At 56.2% G+C, this 20,480-nt stretch overlaps 4 protein-coding genes across 4 annotated transcripts; 1 reads left to right on the top strand and 3 right to left on the bottom strand.

Annotated features, from left to right (window-relative positions):
- The first annotated feature begins 2,051 nt into the window (after positions 1-2,051).
- On the top strand, positions 2,052-8,394 carry LOC128273738 (sterol regulatory element-binding protein 2). The gene is made up of 5 exons (XM_053011775.1): positions 2,052-2,615; positions 2,708-5,609; positions 5,695-5,806; positions 5,925-6,092; positions 6,217-8,394. Exons 1-5 carry the CDS (start codon positions 2,513-2,515, stop codon positions 6,565-6,567), a joined length of 3,636 nt encoding a protein of 1,211 aa, XP_052867735.1. The 5' UTR covers positions 2,052-2,512; the 3' UTR covers positions 6,568-8,394.
- Positions 7,111-8,381, bottom strand: LOC128273749 (basic helix-loop-helix transcription factor scleraxis-like). The gene is made up of 2 exons (XM_053011787.1): positions 7,896-8,381; positions 7,111-7,727 (listed from the first exon to the last, which is right to left on the bottom strand). The coding sequence occupies exons 1-2, from the start codon at positions 8,039-8,041 to the stop codon at positions 7,427-7,429; spliced, it is 447 nt and encodes a 148-aa protein (XP_052867747.1). The 5' UTR covers positions 8,042-8,381; the 3' UTR covers positions 7,111-7,426.
- A 294-nt stretch (positions 8,395-8,688) lies between the features above and the next one.
- LOC128277810 (proton channel OtopLc) lies at positions 8,689-12,725 on the bottom strand. Its single transcript, XM_053016341.1, has 4 exons — positions 12,574-12,725; positions 10,909-11,505; positions 10,609-10,826; positions 8,689-10,538 (listed from the first exon to the last, which is right to left on the bottom strand). Exons 1-4 carry the CDS (start codon positions 12,723-12,725, stop codon positions 9,103-9,105), a joined length of 2,403 nt encoding a protein of 800 aa, XP_052872301.1. The 3' UTR covers positions 8,689-9,102.
- Positions 12,726-16,758: 4,033 nt separating this feature from the next.
- Positions 16,759-20,268, bottom strand: LOC128277799 (proton channel OtopLc-like). The gene is made up of 5 exons (XM_053016329.1): positions 20,249-20,268; positions 19,449-19,793; positions 19,175-19,387; positions 18,059-18,204; positions 16,759-17,987 (listed from the first exon to the last, which is right to left on the bottom strand). The coding sequence occupies exons 1-5, from the start codon at positions 20,266-20,268 to the stop codon at positions 16,759-16,761; spliced, it is 1,953 nt and encodes a 650-aa protein (XP_052872289.1).
- Positions 20,269-20,480: the final 212 nt, after the last annotated feature.

The following is a 20,480-nucleotide window of genomic DNA, read 5'->3' as shown; positions in this document are numbered from 1 at the left end:
TGACTTCTCCTATGCCAGGTCATTTGCATTCTTAGTGCTTTTCGCTTTTCCTGATGCTAAAACAGTCACGCATGCGAAGCATAGCCCTTTTAAGATTTATAGCAGTTCGCTCTCTCGCTACCACCAGTGGTTTGGTATCCAGTCAGCAACCAGTATTAGTGAATGGTGAAGTGTGCTCGTTTATATGATGTCCTTGGAAGACGACTATTTTAAAATTTTATCATAGTTTTATTGGTTAGTATAGTATAGTTGACAAGCGCACTAATCTACCGGTACGCGGTGTCGTTCACATCAGTACATTGCAATTAGGGACTTTTTTGTGTTGCATTTTGCAAAACGAACAGACTATTTTGCCCGCAGTTGTTCTACTAGGTATGTTTTCTTTGTTTTGATAAGTCGCAGTTTGTTCGCGTATATCGTACACGCTGCGCCGTCGGATAAGTTTGAATGCAGGGAGAGTTAGTTCGAGCTCATTAGAGGGTTAGAGTTCATTTAACGTGAATGCGAAACTTTAATTTAGTAAAAATGTGTCCTCTGTCCGTTCTTTAATGGTTAAAAATTGCTTTAATTAGGTTTGCTTGCTTCAGACTAACATTAATTTTGGCAGCAAATATTGTGAAACGAAATTGAGTTTTAACTATTTAGAAAGTTGTTGCTGGACGATGTAATTCTTTTTTACTACTATTTAAGATTTTTTAAGGTATCATTTTATCATAAACGACATAGTGTTTACACAAACTAGGTGCAATACCAGGTGGGATAATTGTGGTTGGACGAGCGAGTTTTTTTTTAATTCTTTTAGATGAGCACACTATGGTTTTGCCATTCACAAAGCGTGAATCCCTGAATTTTGCGGGACGAAATAGTAGGATATAAGAAATAAGGAATAAGTGATGCAAAAAGCACGACAGCAGCAATTTTTACAATTGAATTAATTCTATAATTCTACAATTCCACACAGCTTGCCGCCGAGGTCGGTTCCGGAAACGCAAATGGCGTAAACACTGGCACTGATGTGCCGGAGTAGCAGCTTTTGTCTCTTCTTGTACCAGCGTTCGGAGTAGAAGAGACACGTTTGATGGTTCCGCGGAATGCGGTAACGCTACTACTGATGTGACGGAGTAGCAGCTTATGTCTCGTGTTCCAGCGTTTGGAGTAGAGGAGACACGTTTGATTTTGAAATGAAATTCCATTCTAATTGTTCCATGCTTTGCTTCCATTTACAAGTTAAAGCTGGTTTTACATTGAAGACATCACTGTATAAAATACAGGTGAACTCAACATGAACTACAACAATAAGTTGACAATTTGCATCGTTTACGCTAGGAAGAAGCGTATTGAATTTTTTTTTTGGTACGCAGCGATTTGTGACGTCAAACCGAATTTGTGACGTGCGTCTCTGCTATACGAGAATAACTGAACTGTAATTTGAAATTTAGAATACTCTGACCGGCGCTGCTGTAGGTGGATTATTTGTTCAACGAATGTTGATCTTTTTTTGTATGCAGTACCGATAGCGCAAACCATTTGCTGTGTGTTGGAAACAATGTATTCTAAGTTACGAAACATAAAATAAACGGAAAACTTTGAGTTTATATTAAAAACAAATGTATGCGTTTGATAGTTGATTAGTGATCAGAAAATGTGCATTGATATCATCAAATGACCGGACTGAATAACGTTTCGAATGGTTTATTCGAATGGCTGTCGCTCGCATCATGTGATACGACTTGAAGGGCGGACTCGGCGGACCATTTGTGTATATCATGTAGTTTATTTCCTCTAACAGACCGCCATCCTGTTCATCCTTTTATAATTCTCTACTTGAGTAACATCTCGTTGGCACCAACTTCTCTTCTCTACTTCCGAACCACCACAATGGAACAATTTTCACAGAAAGCACAGCATATGAGCATATATTCCGCATAGCATGTACTGAAGCATATGGTGTAAACGCGGACGGTGGGGCAATCAAATTCCCTGCTGCTGTCATTGTACGGCGTAGCGCGTAAACATTTCAATGTCTTTCGCTGTCGTCGTAGCAGCGTCTACAAAAGTGTTGCAATAAATGTCTAGCTTGCAGAAGAACTGGCGATATTATTTTCATCATTCAACACCTCGTCACCTATCAACAATTTCGAGGGCCGCACGGTACTGTTGTTGATATTGCTTCTCACCACACCAAACACGCATTCTGCGCCGTTTGGCACGGTTTTCCAGCGGATTGCGTAGCAGAGCAGGTGCGAGGTGAGCTCGTGACGTCACACATGAAAAATCGTACGATGTGCGGAGCTTCTCGCTGATTGGTCGACAGCGGATGATGTGATGTTTCCCCAGTGTGTTAAACGTTCGGTCTAACGTAGGAGGTGAACGTACGCAGATGCTCATTCGAACGTAAGTGATCGCTTCGTTCACGGTGACTATTGGCCTTGATTTGGTTAGTTTAATGGTGCCCGTGGCGGAAAGTTAGTCCATCGAGCATAGGAGGAAAGCACAGTCAAGCCAAGCAACGATGGATCCGGACCATTTCTTCCACTTTTACCCAGCGCCAGGATTAAAGGAGGAAGAGCTAGATATGAATGACATAAGCGACATCAGCGACATAAGCGATATGTGTAAGTCTATTCAACGGGTAGCGCTGCGGGACGCTGGGATACGGTGGGATTGGTACTGACCAGTGCTTTTTTTTGCCCTTCACTCACTCTAGATCAAATGAACGAGGAAAAGTTGTTCAATATAATGGGTGAAGACTTTATTACCAACTATAGCTGGGATGATTCGCTTGGTGGTACTCCGGCGTGCGTGGCAGGACATTCGAACACAAACGCCAGCACCAGCAGCGCTGCGCGAGACAGTGAAGAATATATCCTCCCAGATCAGCTGCCCACGGAAGCGATGCTTTACCGGACGTCGGTGGCACTCGCTAATGAACCGCCGACGCTAACGTTGGTCACCACCGCACCCGAGCAGGCGATCGTTGTGAAAGAGCAAAAGGAAATGAAGATCAAGCCAAACACGTGCTACGTTCAACATCCATTGCAATCGCCATCGCAGCAGCAACAGCAGCAACAGCAGCAACAACAGCAAATGCTGCCGGCCACAACCACGATTCAAATTGCGTCGCATCAAATAGCGCCAGTGCCGGAGCCGCAGCATCACCCGCACATTCATCTACCATCGCTGCGGAACGGACAACACGTCACCGCCGGTAATGTAATTTTGTCACAAAATCGCACCAACTTGGCACCCGTTTCGGCGACTAATGCGCAAACGATTCTCGTGCATAATGCACCGTCCCGCGCCACAGTTGCCCAGCCGTACACGAAGAAGATAGCTCCCGCCACGGCGCAAACTATTCTTCCCAATATGACGAACGTGCGGGTGCAGAATCTCGTCGCTAGCGGGCAACCGCTCGGGACAGCGGCCACCACGGCAACCGCTGTGCCGATGATGCAGCAATTGTTCACCCTGCAAACAGCCGACAAGCAGCCGGTTTTTCTGCAAACCAACACACCCGTCATCTATACGAACGCAAACGTTCATTCGTTGGCCCAAACGACCAGCGCCACCGGGGGTGACAACGTGGCGACGGTGAAGGCGAACGCCTCCAACTTGCACACGCTCGTCAACACACTGAGCGGTCCGATTCTAGCGGCAGGAATCCCGGTCGTGCTCGACGCACCTCCCTCCGACAGCAACGCGAAGGTGCAGCTGAGTCGCCTGCAGCCGGCGGTGCCAAAGGTGAAGGAGGTGAAACGGTCGGCGCACAATGCGATCGAACGGCGCTACCGTACCTCGATCAACAGCTGCATCGTGGAGCTGAAGGACATGGTCGTTGGGGTGGACGCAAAGCTGAACAAGTCGGCTATTTTGCGCAAGGCCATCGACCACATCCGCTATCTGACGAAACAGAACCACGCACTGAAGCAGGAGAACATGACGTACAAGATGAAGCTGACGGATCCGAAGCAGTCGCTGAAGGATCTTCTTGTCAGTCAAAGGAGCAGCAGTGCGGTTGACGAAATGATGACTGGGCCGATCACGCCCCCGGTCAGCGACGAGTCGTCCGACCCTTCGTCGTCACCTGCGCATTCCGTAACCTCCATGCCTCCGTCGCCGTACGAGCTGATGGATGACGAGATGGTGTCCAGCATCAGCGGAATGTCGTCCAACTCGCGGCTCACGCTGTGCATGTTCATGCTGGCCGTGTGCATCGTCAACCCGTTCGCTAATCTACTGGCGCCGACCGACCCGAATGAGCCGCTCGAGGAGATTGGCACGACGCGCCGCATACTGGCGTTCGAGGAGTCGTTCTCGTGGTCGCGACTCTCCTCCTCGCTACTGCTGCTGCTGGTCAACTGTCTGCTGCTTGGCGGCTGCCTGGTGCGCATGCTCGTCTACGGCGATCCGGTACTGCTGCCGCGGTCGAGCGCCTCGAGCGAGTACTGGAAGCACAAGCGCCAATCGGACTTGGAGTTTAAGCGCGGCAACTCGCACGGCGCGTACATCGAAGCGAAACGATGTCTCCACGCGTTCGGCTTGTCGCTGCCCGCCACCCGCCTCGAATGTCTGTCCATGACGGGCTGGCAGTTTGTGCGTATGTTCTTCCATCGGCTGTACGTGGGCCGCTGGCTTTCGCGCCGCACCGGTGGACTGTTCAAGCCGGAGGGGCAGCGGCTACATGCCCTTCACTCGGTCCGGGAGCTTGCCTTGCTGTATCACCGGCTGAACCAGCTGCACCTCGTCACCGATCAGCCGGACGCGAACGGGCTCATGATGAGCCTGTGCGCGGTGAATATGGCGGAAGCGGCTGCCTCGGTTCTGCCACCGGACGACACGATCGAGATCTATCTGCTGGCGGCGCTGCGCGTGAAGCGCAGCTATCCGGGTCTGATGCAGTACTTCTGTCGCTATTATCTGTCGAAAGCACAGCGGCTTGCCGGCGACCGGGGAAGCGCCAAGTTCCGGTGGCTGTTCACTGCGTACGGCTTTCAGTTTCTCACCGGCCAGCAGTTTCGCTACGAGGACCGACCGGACGAGTCGAGCGCCCTGTTCACTCGTCTGTGCAACAAAGCCGATCCGCTCGAGTACGTGATGCGGGAATATCGATTGCACCTGCTGCAAAAGGCACTGCAGGGACTCGTAGGATCCGATCCGACGGGTACATCGTGGCAACCCGCGCGTCACGCACCGCACGGTGGTTCCGAGATGAAAGACGGCTCTGATGGTAAGGAGAAGGAGCTCCTGCTGAAACCGGGCGGCCTCGGGGGCGATCTCGTGAGCCCCGTCGACAGCGTGTCTCCTTCCTCTTTGAACGGCAACCACAACAGCGAGATTCTGCACCTGACACAGTTGCTCAAGGACACGCTCCGGCTCGAGAAGCCCGTCGCCTTCACGGCTTGTCTCGTCCACGGCAACGAGTGCCACGATCAGGTGGTGCTCTGGTGGTCGAACATGCTCAGCATCGCCGCCTACTGGCTGCTCGGCGAGGACGAATTGGCCGAGCCGCTGTACGGGCAGGTGGAACGGTTTCCCGCCGAACTGCAGCATTGCGAGGATCCGCTGGCGCATGCCTTATTGATCGCGTTCCACACCAAGCGTAATTTGATGTAAGTGGCTTCATACCCCGAGTTGTGCGCCATTACTTGTCACAGAAATCAACGTAATCGGCGTCATTCGTTTTCATTGTTGCAGCACCAAAGCTGACGATTTGTCGGCCATTTTCCTCGATTGCAATGAAAGCAGCCGCTACCTGGAGGACAGCTTGACTGGTAACTTATGCAAGACGCCGAGCCGTTTAAAACTGGTAAGTAGAGGTCAGCTGTGCCCATTCCATAGGCATCCCATCTCGGTGCACTCTTTAATCCTGAACCATTACGCGATTCCAATGTGCTGAGCATTTGTCCCCTTCAATCTCTTTGCAGTTGGCGCAGCTGCTCGTCTGCGATTGGCTGCTCGAGTGCCGGACAACTCTATGGGAAATGGAGACGGACACGCGCTACAATCAGGACTACCAGGCTGTTTCTGGTGCGGTGCTGTCCGCGTTCCAAATGGATCTGAATCTGCTGCGCGTGGTAATGAGCAAATTCCCGGTAAGCATTCCTCGGGTGCGGGATCAAATCGCTCGCACACAACAAAAGCATGCGTTCGCTAATCGTATGAATTTACCCATTTATGTTTATCCCGTCCGTTTCGTTTTGTTCGCCGATGCACAAGAACGCTCAATCGCGCGTATTCCTTTACGAGGCCATCTGCCGGCTTATGGCTGGGGCAGCTCCAGGGCCAACGCAGCAGCTGCTTGATCGCAGCCTTCGTCAGCGCAACTGCCGCTCGTCGATGATATGCGGCAAGGACCGCCCAGCCCACATGGAAGGGGGCCGCGAAAGGGCGGCCGCACTGTACGTGGCCTGCAAGCACCTACCGTCGCCCTGCTTGTCTTCACCCGGTGAGCGGGCCGGGATGCTGGAGGAAGCAGCCAAAACACTGGAAAAGATCGGCGACAAGAAGCGCCTCCAGCAGTGCTACCAGCTAATGAAGTCGCTCGGCAGCGGATCCGTACCAAACTAACATATTTCGCTTCATCCATGGCATCACCATTGTTCATAGCCGGACACAGCCATCCTGGTCGATCGGTTTTTGGTTTCCACAAACACACACACACATGATTCTCCAACAAATTAGGAGGAGCTTTTCAACATATCTTCAGGAAGGCTTAGCTTTTTAATACAACGGAGGACTTGGGCTGCCTTGGTTCTCGTACCCTCAGACAGGGTACGCTGTGGGCAAACAAAAACCGGGAAACAGTCATGTCGTGAGCATTGCGCGCCACAAACTCGACCTATACCGTTCCGTATTGGCCTGATTTGGAATCTTGTGACTTCTGGCTGTCCGGTAAATTCGGCTCAAAGTCGATAAGGGGGTAATAAGAGCCGAAACGTACAGTGTGCTGAAGGCTATTTCAAAACCTAAGTTCTCCGAAACGTTTCGAAAATTGGAACACATGTTAACACATGGTGTATTGTACAGAGTAGCGATTGCTTTAACGGTGGTGTCAGATTTAGAATAATAAAGATTATTTAAGTTATGTTTTTTTCCCGGTAGTTTTTTGGCCACAGTAGTACCATTCTTTTCGGATAGAAATGTAATTCATACGCTGAAGACGCCAACAGCGCCCTGTAGTGCTGTGAAGCAAACTCGGAAGTGAACCTGGCAATAATGAGTATAGAAAGTGTTTCGCTTGATAACTAGCACATTAGTATTGATCCGATAACGTGTTGATTGTAGATTCTCTAGCTGTATTCGTTCAATTAGTTTAGTTACGTATTGGCATCACTTGCGGATGTTTTTGCTGCTTTGCGAGCAGAGAAATAAATGGTCGGCTAAACGTGTCACCGACGTTCGGCTCTCTGGGAGTCGCAAGGGCTCACTAGCCCTTGTCGAAGGTTACGCAGAACGTGCAAATCGGCGTCCGTTGGTGCCGCTGATGGTCGCCTGCCGTCGCCCAGGAGCAACCGTCATCGCCGTCAGGCGGGGAACCGGCAGCTTCCGGCTGCTTCCGATGGTTAACTACCTCGACGCACGGTCGGTGGTTGCTGCCGGTAACTAGCACCGCCAGCAAGTGCGAGATGTAGCTGTTGGCCAGGCGCAGGGTTTCGATCTTGGACAGTTTCCGATTGATCGGTTCGGTCGGTATCAGCTGGCGAAGTGTATGGAAGGCTGAGTTAACGCTGTGTGCCCGAGAGAGAGAGAGAGAGAGAGCGAGAGAGAGAGAGAGAGAGAGAGAGGGATCGAGATAATGGAAGAGAATTGGCGACTTAAGATTTGCCGACACTTTCGTCGTAGGTCGGAGAGGATCGATCTACACTGGCCACCGGTCACAGAATCTCGCGACTTACCTATGCGTTCGGTAGCGTTCGCGAGCGTTAGCCTGCAGCCGTTGGTCCACGCCACCGGGCCCGAGGCCGCCGGTCCCGTCGCTACCGGCGTAATCCACGGACATCACCGCCGTCGTACTGGTGCGTCTGCTGTCGTTCCGGCTCATTGCACATTTGGATGGGTGGCTAAGCGGAGAAAGTAATCCGTACTCACGTGCGGCTCGACACTCACTGTCGCATTGCGGCACTGCGGAGTCGCGGCGGCGTTCCGGGTGAAAAAGAAAAGGAGCGAAAAAACCGCGGACGTCTTAACCCTGGAGCACCGGACCGCCTGACGTGAGACCGACACCGGCGTGTAATTGAACACCAGTTGGAAAACTAATTAAGTCGTTAACGGGGCCGCAATGAGCCTAGGGCCCGCCGGTATAGGCGGCATATGTGGCCATATGCAACGGGTGCGCGTTTCGTTCCGTTCCGCTCCCGTTCCGAGTTTCGGGTACACTAGTGCAAAATAAATTGAAACGGAAAAAGGCACAGAAAACCGAAGCAAAACACACAAACAACCCGGTCAAAACAACCCAAAGTGCGATAGAGAGAGAGAGTGGGAATACGAGAGGTTAGAGTATTTATGGGTTAATGACGCGATTGCAGCATTGATCGCGCAGAACACGGTCTTTATTATTTCAACATAAAAACAACAACAACCGCACACAGCAGCAGTAGGCAGTAGCAGCAGCAACACAGTCGCAGGAGATTTCTGGTGAGCGATAGCGCAGATGCGCGCAAGTGAAAGATGAACCTGCGCCCTCTGCGGTCTGTGTAGCTTCCGGCACAGCATTCAAAACGGAAGCGAACAAGAAGGGCGCGGGGCAAGAAGCTACCAAACACACAGACACACACACGCACATGTCGAACACGTGCGCTCGGTGCAAGCCGCCGCTTTCCGCCGTAGCCGTATTCCTCCAGCGTAAGGTGTTTCCGGTGTTTCGGATGTACGCTATGTTTCTTTCACCTTCACACTCGCTCTCTCTCTCTCGTTCTGTCTCAAAACTGATAAACGCCCGGCCCGGCCCGGCGCGGCTTTTGGAATAAACGAATTTATTGCAGCGCGTCCCCTGCCGGTGCGCACTAACAAGCAACCACCCCTCTCCGGCTCCGGTCCGGAGTACGGAGAACGGTTCGCGTAATACTGCTGATGTAACACCCGCCCGCGCCCGCGGTCGGTCGGTTAGTGGTAGTCGGTCACCTTCACCTTGTACGTCGACTTCCAGATCTCGAACAGGCAGATGGTCGAGTGGAAGCGGTAGAAGATGGCGAGCGGCATCGAGACGTGCGTGATGACCGTCCACGCCCAGGTGCCGAAGAAGTCGAGGTGGGACGGCCGGAAGCTGGCGCGGCCCTTGATCAGCGTGTTGATGAACCACATCGCCATGTTGGCGACGAGCAGGAACGTCACGATCTGACGGCCCGGCTTCGTCCGGTGTTGCTGGGCACCGCGGCACTTGCGCCACACCGCGTTCAAGATGAACAGCGTCTGGATGGAGGTCTGCACCAGGCCGAACAGCTCGGCGATGAGGCCTTCGCGTGCCCCCGGCACGTCCTGCTTCATGGAGAAGTAGCTGCCGACGATGCTGAACATCCCGTACACGTAGACGCCGGTCTGGGCGAGCACCAGGAGCGTACAGTCGAGGCTGACCGAGCCACTGTGCAGGTCGTTCTTCTTCCGCTGGTACCGGAGGTCGCGCATGCGCAGCATCGCCACCAGCACGGCGACCGCCGTCACCGTGTACATGAGCGTTTCGGCGATCGTTACCTCCTGGATCGCGAAGTACTCGTAGCCGGGCTCGTCGTACAGCACGAAGTACATGATCAGGCAGATGATGGTCAGCACCGTGAGCAGGATGCCGCCGAACATGCCGCGGTGGGCACGCGAACAGTCAACCGAGAAGTGGTGGGCGCTCTTGATCGCGCTCGTCTGCACCTTGATCGAGCTGCGGCGCGTCCGGTCGATCTCGGCGATCGTCTTCACCTTCTTCCACATCTCGTACAGGATGACGGCGCAGATCAGTGAGTACTCGATCGTGCACGGGAACAGGAACGGTGACACGTTCTGCACGAGCGAACCCATGATGTTGGTCCGCTGGCACTCGTGGTGCTCGGCTTCCACGCTGTCCACACTGCTCGCAGTCAGCGACGCTGCCGCCGCCATCTCGGTCTCGTTCCCCCGGAGCGATGACGGCGCGGACGGTTTCAGGGCCGCATCGGATGGCCGTGCATTGTGGTGCGCCGAGTGCGCCAGGTGGTGGATCTCGTGCTTCGTTTCCTCCACCAGCACGTACAGCCACTCGCACAGGTTCGTCGCGACCATGTGCATCAGGCCGAACCGGGCGAACACCTTGTGGCGGGCCATGTCCAGCTCGGAGGCGTTCAGGAAGATGAACTGCATCTGCACCAGCGACAGCAGCATCCGGGCGGCCGGCGTCAGCGCGATGAAGATGCTCGAACAGCCGGGCGATGCGTTCAGCTCGAAGTACTGCCCGAACTCGAGCCCCGAGTACACCATCGTGCCGATACCGAACGCGATCGCTCCGACCCGCAGATAGAAGCTCCCGAAGTGTGGCACCCGTTTCTTGGCCCCCACGCCGGCACTGCTGGTCCGCGCGTCTGTGTGGTGGGAAAGGAAGGTGTCAGAAAGGACTGTCGATTGAAACGCGTTTGGGCCATTGGGACTTACGGTAGCTCTGGATGCGGGTCATTACGGCGCGCTGCCGCATGGTGGAGGCGTACACGAAGATGACGAACGCGATGCTGACGGTGTAGAGGAACAGGTAGAACCCTTGGTACACATTGGCCGGTATCTGGGACGAGAGTATCTCCGTCACCGGGAGTGCGATCCCGAGGATGACGATGATCTTGGCGTACAGTGCCGACAGCGCGGTACTCAGTGCGTCACTACAAGCGAAAGAGAGAGAGAGAGAGAGAGAGACAGGGGCTCAGATCATGGCTGGAAGCGGGGGTGGGGCGGAGGACTTACTCGCCAAAGCGTCGGTTCTTGCGGCGAGACTCCAGCGCCTGCTCGCTGTGGGGCCCGGTGGCGGGCCCCGGGAGCTGGCTCAGCGACGCCTTGCTGCCCAGGTTCGACTCCGGATCGTGGGCCGCCGGTGCCCCGCCGGCCGTCCCGCCGTGTGCCCGTCGACCCGGTAACCAGGCGAGTGAGCCGCGCCGGATGGCGGCCATCAGCGCCGACGGTTTGACCACCGACGGTGCCACCCCGTTGCCCGTAGCCGGCCCGTCACCCGAGACGCGCCGCTGGTCACCGCCGGTTCGTTTCGCTTCCGGGCCGTCCTCGGGAATCAGATCGAGGACCGTGGTCGACCCACCGTGGTGGTGGCTGTGCTTCGCCTTACCTTTCGCCGGCAGCAGTACCAGCGCCTCATCCGGCGCTTCACCCCTTCCCGGCACCGATAGGTACTGCTGATGCTGCTGGGTGCTCTGGGACCTCATTACCGACGGTGAGTGAGCCCGACCGTCCTGCTGCTGCTCGCGCTGCTCGTCCTCATCCTCGTCGCCTTCACTGAAGTCGTCACCGGACGGCACTGCCAGGGACGCTAGCTCACAGCCGTACTTTTCGCTACCGATCAGAGAGTGGGAGAGAGAGAGAGAGAGCGAGGGAGGACGTTAGAGACAAAAAGCAGCGCGTTGGAGGTCCCTTCGTTTGGTGACTCTCATTCTGGCGCCAAAACTGTCACTGTGTGTCTTCTGTCAGTTGGTGGCAATAAAAACAGTTGGTGGCGGACGAAGTGATCCCCCCGCGTGATCCCCACGGACCAAGGTAAGGTGTTGAGTGGTGTTGTCGGGACGTGCGACTCGGGTGTGCGTGCGGCTTATCGGCAGGTCGGACGATGTCATCGATTGACTTGTACGCGGGCGCCCCCCCCTTCGTTATCGGGTGCGGACCTCTCGCCCTCGCCACTCGATAGCACCGGCACGCACCGGCTATTGGGCTATCGTGGCGGCGCTAAACGTGAGGCGACACGGAACAGATAACGGTCCACGGTCCTGGTCCACGACACCTACCGTTGTTGTTGCTGCTGGTGCTGAACGTTGGACGCTGGCGTGGGGTGGGTTCGCCTCGTGCACCTATTTAGCACCATTGACAGGTCACCACAGGGCGGACGGGCAATTGCAGCCTGCAGCCCGCTAGTGTGTCCGACCGACTGACTGACTGGCGGAGACCCACTCCGGTCTGGACCGGTCCGCGAGGCCCGCGAGGTGCCCCAAAACAATACTATCGGCCCGCCCGTCCGCCCAGTTAACTGCACCCAGCCGGCTACAGCACCTTATCACCCCCACCCTGGCCGGAGTGCAGAACGGATCGATACACGACGACGACAGAGCGTTTATCACCTTTTAAGTGCCACCGTGCCGTCCGCGGTAGCGCGGTAATTAGGGCTTCAGGGCGCACAAATTGGTCCTGCGATTGCTGCGAGTCACGCGTCACGCTCCACTCCGTGTTTCAGAGGGTGAATGCCACGAGCCACGAGCGTAAGCGTCGGTCTCGTGACCGTATCTGCTGTTGGAAGGGGGGGGGGGGGGGGGGGCACCAAACCAAAAACCAACGGGCGGTCAGGTGACACACGACCCCAACCGCTGCCCAACTAAGGCAAAAGGTCACACAGTGTGGCTCGCGGCTACGTACCTCCGGCTGGAATGCTGCCTTTCCGGCACAAGCTGCCAGCCGTCGTCGAGATGGTGGTGCGGTGCCTTGGCCGCCAACGGAGCCGGATGGGGTTGGGTCACCTCCGGTGGCACCTCACCCCGTGGCTCGCCAACGACCGGAGCCGCCGCCATGGAGGAGAGACAGAGAGAGAGAGAGAGAGAGGCTGACTGGCGGCCGATCGACGATCGAGAGTGTAAGAGAGCGATCAAAAGATGGGGTGGTTTGGGGTGACTGGTGACTGAAAAACGAACACCACACCACACTGGCAGCACTCGCGAAGGACTCGAGGGGCGCAGGGTCTCTCTACAGCAGCAGCATTCTGATCAACGCCAGAAGCTTTTACGCGAATCACACTCTGCCTTTCACACGCTGCCCTCTCGTGCTGTGCTTTACCGTTCTGTGTGCGGTGTGTGTGCCAAGGGGGGAGGGGGGTGGGGTGAGGCGGCGGGTCAATATTGGGTGCGATCGCACGCCGATCTAAGCCCCCGCCAACCGGGACAGAGCGAGAGCGAGAGCGAGAGCGAGAGATTGCGAGATGTGCTGAATGCGCCTTGCGTTGCGCAACTAAGTGCGCGGTGCGCCCTCGCAGGAGCTTTTATATGACCCCCCCCCCCCACCCACCCCCTTTCACTGTGCTTGCCTCCTATCGCCCGCTGGCCTGCACCTGAGTGAGGAGGAACCGCCCCTCTCTGGGGCGCTGGGCGCTCTGATGCGCTGTGAGGTTGAGGTTAGAAAATTAGCAACCCCAACACCGAGAGAAGCGTCGCCACCAGAGCCAGGCAGAGGAAATGGCGCAGAAGTCGACGACGCAACACGACCGTGTTACTGGAGAGAGAGGAGATCCAGACTAGACTCTCCGCCTCCGCCGACATCATTTCAGTTTCCGGAGCCCAGGTAACGGAATTGGCGCCCCAAGACGTCATAGTAATACAGCACAACACAGCGCTCCAATGCACTGGGTTCTATCGCAGGCATTCGCCGGCGATAGGTGGGCTATCTGCGATCCCCGGGTGTCGATAACCTCGAGGCGAGAATGTCCAACCCCCGGTGAGTCGGTGCATTATCACTCTGCCGCTGGATTGCGCCATAAACAGCCCTAGCCCTCTGGAGCGACAATCGTTTGGCCCCCCTAGATCCGACCTACCAATTCTTCGTCCACGAAGACCCGGTGCAATTCTTGCACCGAATTCTTCACAACGCGTCGACGCGTTCTCCGAGAGGATCCCGAGAGGGCGGTGGTGCTTCGTACCTGAAAGAGACGGAGTTTTTCTTGCCGAGCTTGCCCGCTGAGGCTCCCGGGAGTGCGCCGGTAAAGGACATAGCAGTCGGAGATCGAACGCCTGGAAACACCGGGAACGCTGCACTCTGGACCACCACCAGACCAGCAACACGGCCCAGTTCACCGAGTCACACCGAGGGTCGTCCTCACACTGACCCAGGTCCCAGGTTTCGCACTGACACCGTCTACACCACCTTCTGCGCCAGCACGACGGGGTTCCGGGGGCCCCAGGGGGGGGCCTACCACAACACTCTGCGCCGGTTATCTGCCGGATGCGATGCGCGCAGAAGAGATTCAATCAGCGTGAACTTTAATCAACAACTTGTTGCGGGGCAGTTGATTGATGCGGGAACCCTCAGCACCCTTCCTGGGTCCACCTGGGCATGTTCACCTGGGAGTGGTGGTTGATGGCGGCGACGTCAGCGATGTTCTTCTTCTCGCAGTTCTCGCTTCGTCAGATGGATTCGTTTGGCCGCGGGCACGCGCTCTCACTGAAACCCCCGATTGCCCGACGTACGGACGACGGACGACTGAATGACTATCACCTGTGGCGCGCGCTGGCTGTGTGTAGTTTCTGTTTGGGCCATAACTGGAATGGGGGGTTGACATCGTTCGGGTTTGGTTGTTGAGCCAGAGACAGAGATAAAAAATACAGCGCCAGCGTCGACGTACGCATCGAACAGCCGTGTGGTGTGGTGCACCACAAGAGACGCGATCCACTGTCTTCGGCTTCGGCACGCAAATGGCACGCGAAGGGCTACCGCAAGCGTAGAGCGTATTCGCGCACCCATAATTACCGAGACCCAGACCCAAACCAGACAGCCCAGACCAGGTCCCCTCCCCCAGGCCCCGAGATTGCGAGATGATGGACAAGATCACGGCATAGCACGGCTGGGGAGGTGCGAATAGACACGATAAACAAGCCGCCGCTCGGAGTCGGGTGACGTATCGTCGGCGTCAGCGTGTGTGTGTGTGTGTTTGTTTGTTTGCTACCGCTCTGCTACCCGAAAGGGGCGCGCCTCGCCCCCTGTCTAAGGGTCAAGTGCGTCTGGTCTCGAAACCCGAAACAGCGAGCTGAAAGAGAGAGAGCAGTCTGGGGCGCTGGGCTCTGTGAAGTATACTGGGATGTTCAAGGAGTTTTGCGGTCCAATAACAGAGCCTTCGTTTCAATCTGTCAAATCGTTGTTTGTTTACAAGCCATTTAGTATGGACGTGTCAGGAGTGTTTTTGTTTACAATGGAAAAAATCAAGGAAAATTAGGAACAAATGTGTATCTTTCAATGTAATGTGGCTCTTCGCCTTCAATTGGTACAGTACAGAAAGATGGGTTGCTGATTTTAATGGAACTCAAAAAATGGGAATCTCGTCGAAAGAGGAAGTGGTACTGATGGTCCCGGCAGACTATACTCTGCATAATAAAGTATACTTCAAACCATAGAACGACAAAACTTGTGGCACAGCCTGGTAGACCGGCTCCGGCCCGGTAAAGCGCCTATCAACGATCAGCCGGTCGGCTTCAAGTACTCCCCAAAACCAGGTTGTCGTCGTGGGGTGGGTGGGTGATGTCCATACCTAATGCCCCCCTCGTGGTTGTCAGGACTTTGGACTCCATGGCGACGGGCACGGGAAACCACATCCCATTATGCAGCCTAAGGACCCACTGGCACTGTGTGAGAGTGAGTGAGTACGAGCCACCCAAAATGGTGCTCGGTGTTCTTAGCCGGGGGCAATCGAGAGCTGTGCGTAATGGCGTAACGGCTGTCATGACGGCTGTCAACGGTCCGTATCAAGAGCTGTGACCTGGGGAGCAGAGGCTGTAAAACCATAATCCACTATCAATCAAGTGCTCCAGTGCTCCCCGGGGTACTCTGGGAGGGTGGGAGTGTTCCATGAAACAACCCGTTTTTTTTTGGGGACTTTGGGTTGTTTGGAGTCTGGCTTTATGGGTTAGGCTTTATGGGCTACTACTACTACTATTACTTCGACTGTGACTGTGTCTTCTGCGCTCCGTCGGGCGGAATTCCAGTGAACTCGGCCGAGACGGAGACGCAAAACCCGTACCCGTACGGCCCGTACGTCAATCGTTGGCGGCGATATTTCGCCCAAGTATCGCCCAAGTATCCAGTACGGCGGGCCCGACCGATACGCGGAGCTTTACTTTAATGACTTGTAGCGCGCAAAGCAGTGCCCGTCGAAGTGCCCGTCGTGCCATTAAACTGTCGATGCGGCCATAAACCATTGGCGGCTTACAGACGACGTTTGAAATCGAGCCAATCGGAGCCCAAACGACCGGGCCGGGAGGTGCTCTAATCAGTGCACATTGGGATTAGTCCGCGCGCCCCCTTAGAAGGGCACTACGGTGCTCGAAGGTCATATACCATTCGCCATTCGATTATGGCGTGGATTAGCGCCCGTTTGGCACGGCTCCTCTTAAGCTCCTATGGCCCGCGAATTCTTAGGACCGGGGGCGGGGAGCCTGGATACACTCTGGACACCCACTCTTCGGGCTGGAATAATTGATCGTACGCAATCTGTGCCTAATACGCACGACTACGAGAGGTACCAGAAGCCCATACCCCGGGGGTGGGCCGCATGACTTTGATTTGTTTGCCATAATCTTCGGCGAGCCACAGTATCCGGTACCTGGACCTGGGTATTTGTTGACTTTGATTTGTTGTGATTGATGAACGCCACTGGATTGGGGATTGTCGGCCGCAACCCCAAATCTCGCAGACGGTTGTTGGCATTGATTTCTTTCCGGCAGCTTTCCGACAAGCCAAGAATTGGCCCCCGGTGGAGGGGGGCGGGGCGGAATTGAGCTAGGATAAGGAGGTTGGGTGTTTTTTATTGCGGCCATCCAGGTTTATTGGGGCACACGCGGCGCGTCACTGCCATGTCGCTCCGGATGCTGAGTCAGCGTAGCGCGCCTTGTACGAGTTCTTCCAGATCTCGAACAGGCAGATGGTGGAGTGAAAGCGGTAGAAGATGGCGAGCGGCATCGAGACGTGGGCGATGATGGCCCAGGCGCCGGCCCCGTAGAAGTGCATCACCAGCGGCCGGAAGCTGGCGTTGCTCTTGACGAGCGAGTTCACGAGCCAGGCGGCAAGGTTGGCGACCAGCAGAAACGTGACCGTCTCCCGGCCCGGCTTGGTGCGGTTCTGGCGGGCCCCCTTGCAGCGGCGCCACCACGAGCTCAGGACGAACATCGTCTGGAGGGAGGTCTGGGCGAGGGCCAGCACCTCCGAGACGATCGCCCAGTGCTGGGTGGGCCGCCGGCCCTCCACCAGGCAGGTGCCGATGATGGAGAAGATCCCGTACACGTAGATACCGGTCTGGGTGACGAGCAGCAGCAGACAGTCGAGCGGCAGCGGCCGGTGCCGCCCGGACCCGACCACCTTCAGGTCGCGCATGGCCACCATGGCCCGGGCGACGCACCCGAGCGTCACCGAGTACAGCGCCACCTCGTACAGGACGATCTCTAGCAGCGCGAGTTCGCGCAGCTCCGGGTGGTGTTCCCGGCGCAGCACGAAGTACATGATGAGGGCAATGAAAGTGACCACGAGCGTGACGACCCCGGCCAGCACACCACGCTGGGCCCGCGAGCAGTCTACCGACAGGCGGTTCGCTGGCCGCCCGGTAACGCCCCGCTCGGGCGCTGACTGAGCCTGGCCGAGACTGGCCCAGATCTCGAACAGTGTCAGGGCGCAGATGAGAGAGTACTCGATGGTGCACGGGAACAGGAACGGGGCCGTGTTCTGGACGACGGTGCGCATGATGGTGGCGTGCCGGCAGGACCCGCCCGTCGACGTCGACCCGTTGCCACCGACCAGCGAGCCGTCCCCGGAGTCCCCGGTTTGGTTCGTCGGGCGGTGCTGGTGCTGGGTGCCGGGCTGCACCATCTCGTGTTTGGCCTCCTCGACCAGCACGTACAGCCACTCGCAGACGTTGGTGGCGAGCAGGTGCATCAGGCCGAAGCGCGCCACGAACGGGTGCCGTTCGAGGCCCGCGTCCCGGGCGGCGCCGATGATGAATTGCATCTGCAGCACGCACAGCACCATCCGGCCGGCCGGGACGAGGGCCATCACGACGCTGTCGTGCTGGCACCGGGCATCACCTGGGCGGGCGTAGAGAGTTCCAGAAAAAAGGCGTCCGGTTCCGGACCGGTGGCCCGCTACGGATACTTACGGTTCAGCTCGAAGTACTGGCCAAAGTCGAGCGCCGAGTACACCAGACTGCCGCACCCGAAGGCGATCGCCCCGATTCGCAGGTAGAACGAGCCACTGTGGCCAGACGGTGTGCCCGGTCGGGCTGGCGCCTGCTGTGAGGGGCGTCTCTTACCGGATCCACCTGGATGGAGGGGAGGGCGATGACAGTTTAGAGCACAGTCCACACACTGTCTAACTGTCTAATCGAACTAATGGAAATCATTCGCACTCAAAAAGACATTTGAAACGACCACTCAGACCTGATTAATGTCATCTCAGAATGGAATTAATGGATCACTTTCCATACGAGCTAATCGTCGAATGAAGCAGCAATTAGCGATTAAGTACAGGCGCAATAAGGACTAGTTGGACGAGATGGGGACATATAGTATAGTGTGGGGGGGAAGGAATAACGACCACACGCTGTCTGGTCGGTCGGCCGAGCAGTAAACACCGCGTGGTGCTAATAAAATTTTAACTGTCAAACAAATCTAGCGAAAGCCACTTACGGTAAACGGTTTTCGCGCCCCAAATTCAAGTCCAGCGCCATTGACGACCGGCAATGACTAACCAATGTGAAATCTCGTCTGAGCGTCTTCAGCGAAAACAAGGAACGGTCAGGAAACTCGAGGGACCGCGAACAAAGGGTACTCAAACAAGGATTTCCTGCCATAGGCGTTATACTGACACCAAGTCTGTTTGTTTTTATGGCTGCTAGAGCAAGCAAAGGACCGTAACAGGACCAACATGCAGAGTTTTGGTGTTCAAAATGATGAATTGTCCGTGGTTCGAACAAAGACGCTGACTGCAACGCAGACAGAACGATCCGTTGGCAAGTCTGACTATGTGTATCTGGCATGACACACCGTTACAGAGATCAACAGAGATTAGCATTGTCTCTAATGTCAGGTCGGTTGGCGGTTGAAATTGCCGGATAGCAAGAAGGAAAGAAAGCTGGCAAACTATTGCACCATTATAGAGCCTCAGTCCCTCTCAGCTCATTTTTTCCATCAGAATACCCAGTGTCAATGGCGATGGCGATTGATAGTTCGATCGAAGTTACTTACGCAGCAAAAGCTCGGAACCGAGCGGCGACTGGCTGCTGCCCAGGTGGTGGTGGGTTGCCCGGAAGCGGGCGAGATGATGCAGCGCACAGAGCACAATGCTAACGCCGTACAGGTAGAGGTAGAAGCCCTGGTGAAAGTTGACGGGCGCCTGCCGCGACACCAGCTCCGTCACCGGGAGCGTCACCCCGAGGATGATCAGCAGTTTGGCGTAGAGCGCCGATAGGGCCTTCCCGAGGTGGTTCCTGGAATTGGACGCAGACACAGTTGGAGTCCGGAAAGTCCGGCGATCCCGCGATCCCTTACCTGGAGAGCTCCCGGTTTCTCAGCAGGACCCGGAGCTCGGCGGTCGGTGGCGGGGCGGCACTTTCGCCCCAGAACGCCTCCGACAGGCGGCGGTTGAGCGAGAGGCGGCTTCCGTGTTTGCGCAGGAACTCGAGTACCGTCGGGCGCGAGAGCCCGAAGCTGGACAGCCGCCGGCTGCGCGGCTCCCCGCTCGCTTCCGTCGACGGGCGGCGGCTCGTGTCGGCGGGCGGCCAGCGCTTGCCGGGCCGGGCCGAGCCGTGGCTGGCGTCCGAGTCACCGCCGTGGCCGCCGTCCGGTCGGGTCTCCGTCTGCTCCTCGAGATCCTCGTCGACCGGCGGAAATACCCTGCCGGCGGAGTGGGCCAAGAAGAATAGGGGAATATACTTGATTAGCTGGAGCTGTCAGAGAGCCACAGACAGAGCCGCAACAGGCACCGCAGAGGCACGCACCGAAGTTCCGGAACGCGCCCCATTCACTGGCGACGACGAATACTGGCTACCTGGGTCGGACCTTTGGACCTGGTCCTCCGATCTGGTATTTGACTTGGACTGTTGAGTGTAGTTCCCACTCCGAAGGTTGAGCTCCGGAGATTGACTGAGGCTGGAGCCGACTGGCCCATCGGGGCTGGAGTACCGACAGTTTAACAAGATGCTGCAAAGCGCCGAGATGCGACACACGATCGACCGAGGTGTTAATCGATCAAACCCGGGGGCGGCGGCCATATTGCGCTTGCGAACCCATCAATAAGTCTAGCCCACCCACTCCCCCAAGACACACCCACCCACAGGTGCACACCTTACCTTTGGACCTGTGGCGTCATCGTCGGAGGCTGCCCGGGAGTCGGTTTCATCTGGATTCGTCTCGAGGTCGTCGAACGTGTTGCTGTTGGTTGCGAGAGGACGTGGTAGGAACTGCGGACGTGCTCCACACACTGGGCGCGCGCGCGCGCGTCTTACTTGGCGAGGGCGTCTCCCTCGCTCCCACACACGGCGCCTTTATAGCCCCTTGCGGCCGGTTGGTGCTATCGTCGGG

This window comes from Anopheles cruzii, chromosome X, assembly GCF_943734635.1.
Source record: "Anopheles cruzii chromosome X, idAnoCruzAS_RS32_06, whole genome shotgun sequence".
In the NCBI taxonomy this organism is placed as follows: Eukaryota; Metazoa; Arthropoda; class Insecta; order Diptera; family Culicidae; genus Anopheles; species Anopheles cruzii.
Note: the sequence above shows the minus strand (reverse complement) of the source record. Positions and strands in the feature narration are given on the sequence as shown.

Excerpts from the sequence above, each read along its gene's own strand:
- LOC128277810 (XM_053016341.1), bottom strand. The coding sequence starts at position 12,725 with ATGGCGGCGGCTCCGGTCGTTGGCGAGCCACGGGGTGAGGTGCCACCG. Across the intron at positions 10,827-10,908 it reads AAGAACCGACGCTTTGGCGA|TGACGCACTGAGTACCGCGC; the intron begins GTAAGTCCTCCG and ends TTTCGCTTGTAG. Across the intron at positions 10,539-10,608 it reads GACCCGCATCCAGAGCTACC|ACGCGCGGACCAGCAGTGCC; the intron begins GTAAGTCCCAAT and ends CCCACCACACAG.
- LOC128273749 (XM_053011787.1), bottom strand. The coding sequence starts at position 8,041 with ATGAGCCGGAACGACAGCAGACGCACCAGTACGACGGCGGTGATGTCC. Across the intron at positions 7,728-7,895 it reads GAACGCTACCGAACGCATAG|CGTTAACTCAGCCTTCCATA; the intron begins GTAAGTCGCGAG and ends TCGGGCACACAG.
- LOC128273738 (XM_053011775.1), top strand. The coding sequence starts at position 2,513 with ATGGATCCGGACCATTTCTTCCACTTTTACCCAGCGCCAGGATTAAAG. Across the intron at positions 2,616-2,707 it reads CAGCGACATAAGCGATATGT|ATCAAATGAACGAGGAAAAG; the intron begins GTAAGTCTATTC and ends CACTCACTCTAG. Across the intron at positions 5,610-5,694 it reads CACACCAAGCGTAATTTGAT|CACCAAAGCTGACGATTTGT; the intron begins GTAAGTGGCTTC and ends TCATTGTTGCAG.
- LOC128277799 (XM_053016329.1), bottom strand. The coding sequence starts at position 20,268 with ATGACGCCACAGGTCCAAAG. Across the intron at positions 19,388-19,448 it reads AGAAACCGGGAGCTCTCCAG|GAACCACCTCGGGAAGGCCC; the intron begins GTAAGGGATCGC and ends GTCCAATTCCAG. Across the intron at positions 17,988-18,058 it reads CCAGTACTTCGAGCTGAACC|GTGATGCCCGGTGCCAGCAC; the intron begins GTAAGTATCCGT and ends ACGCCCGCCCAG.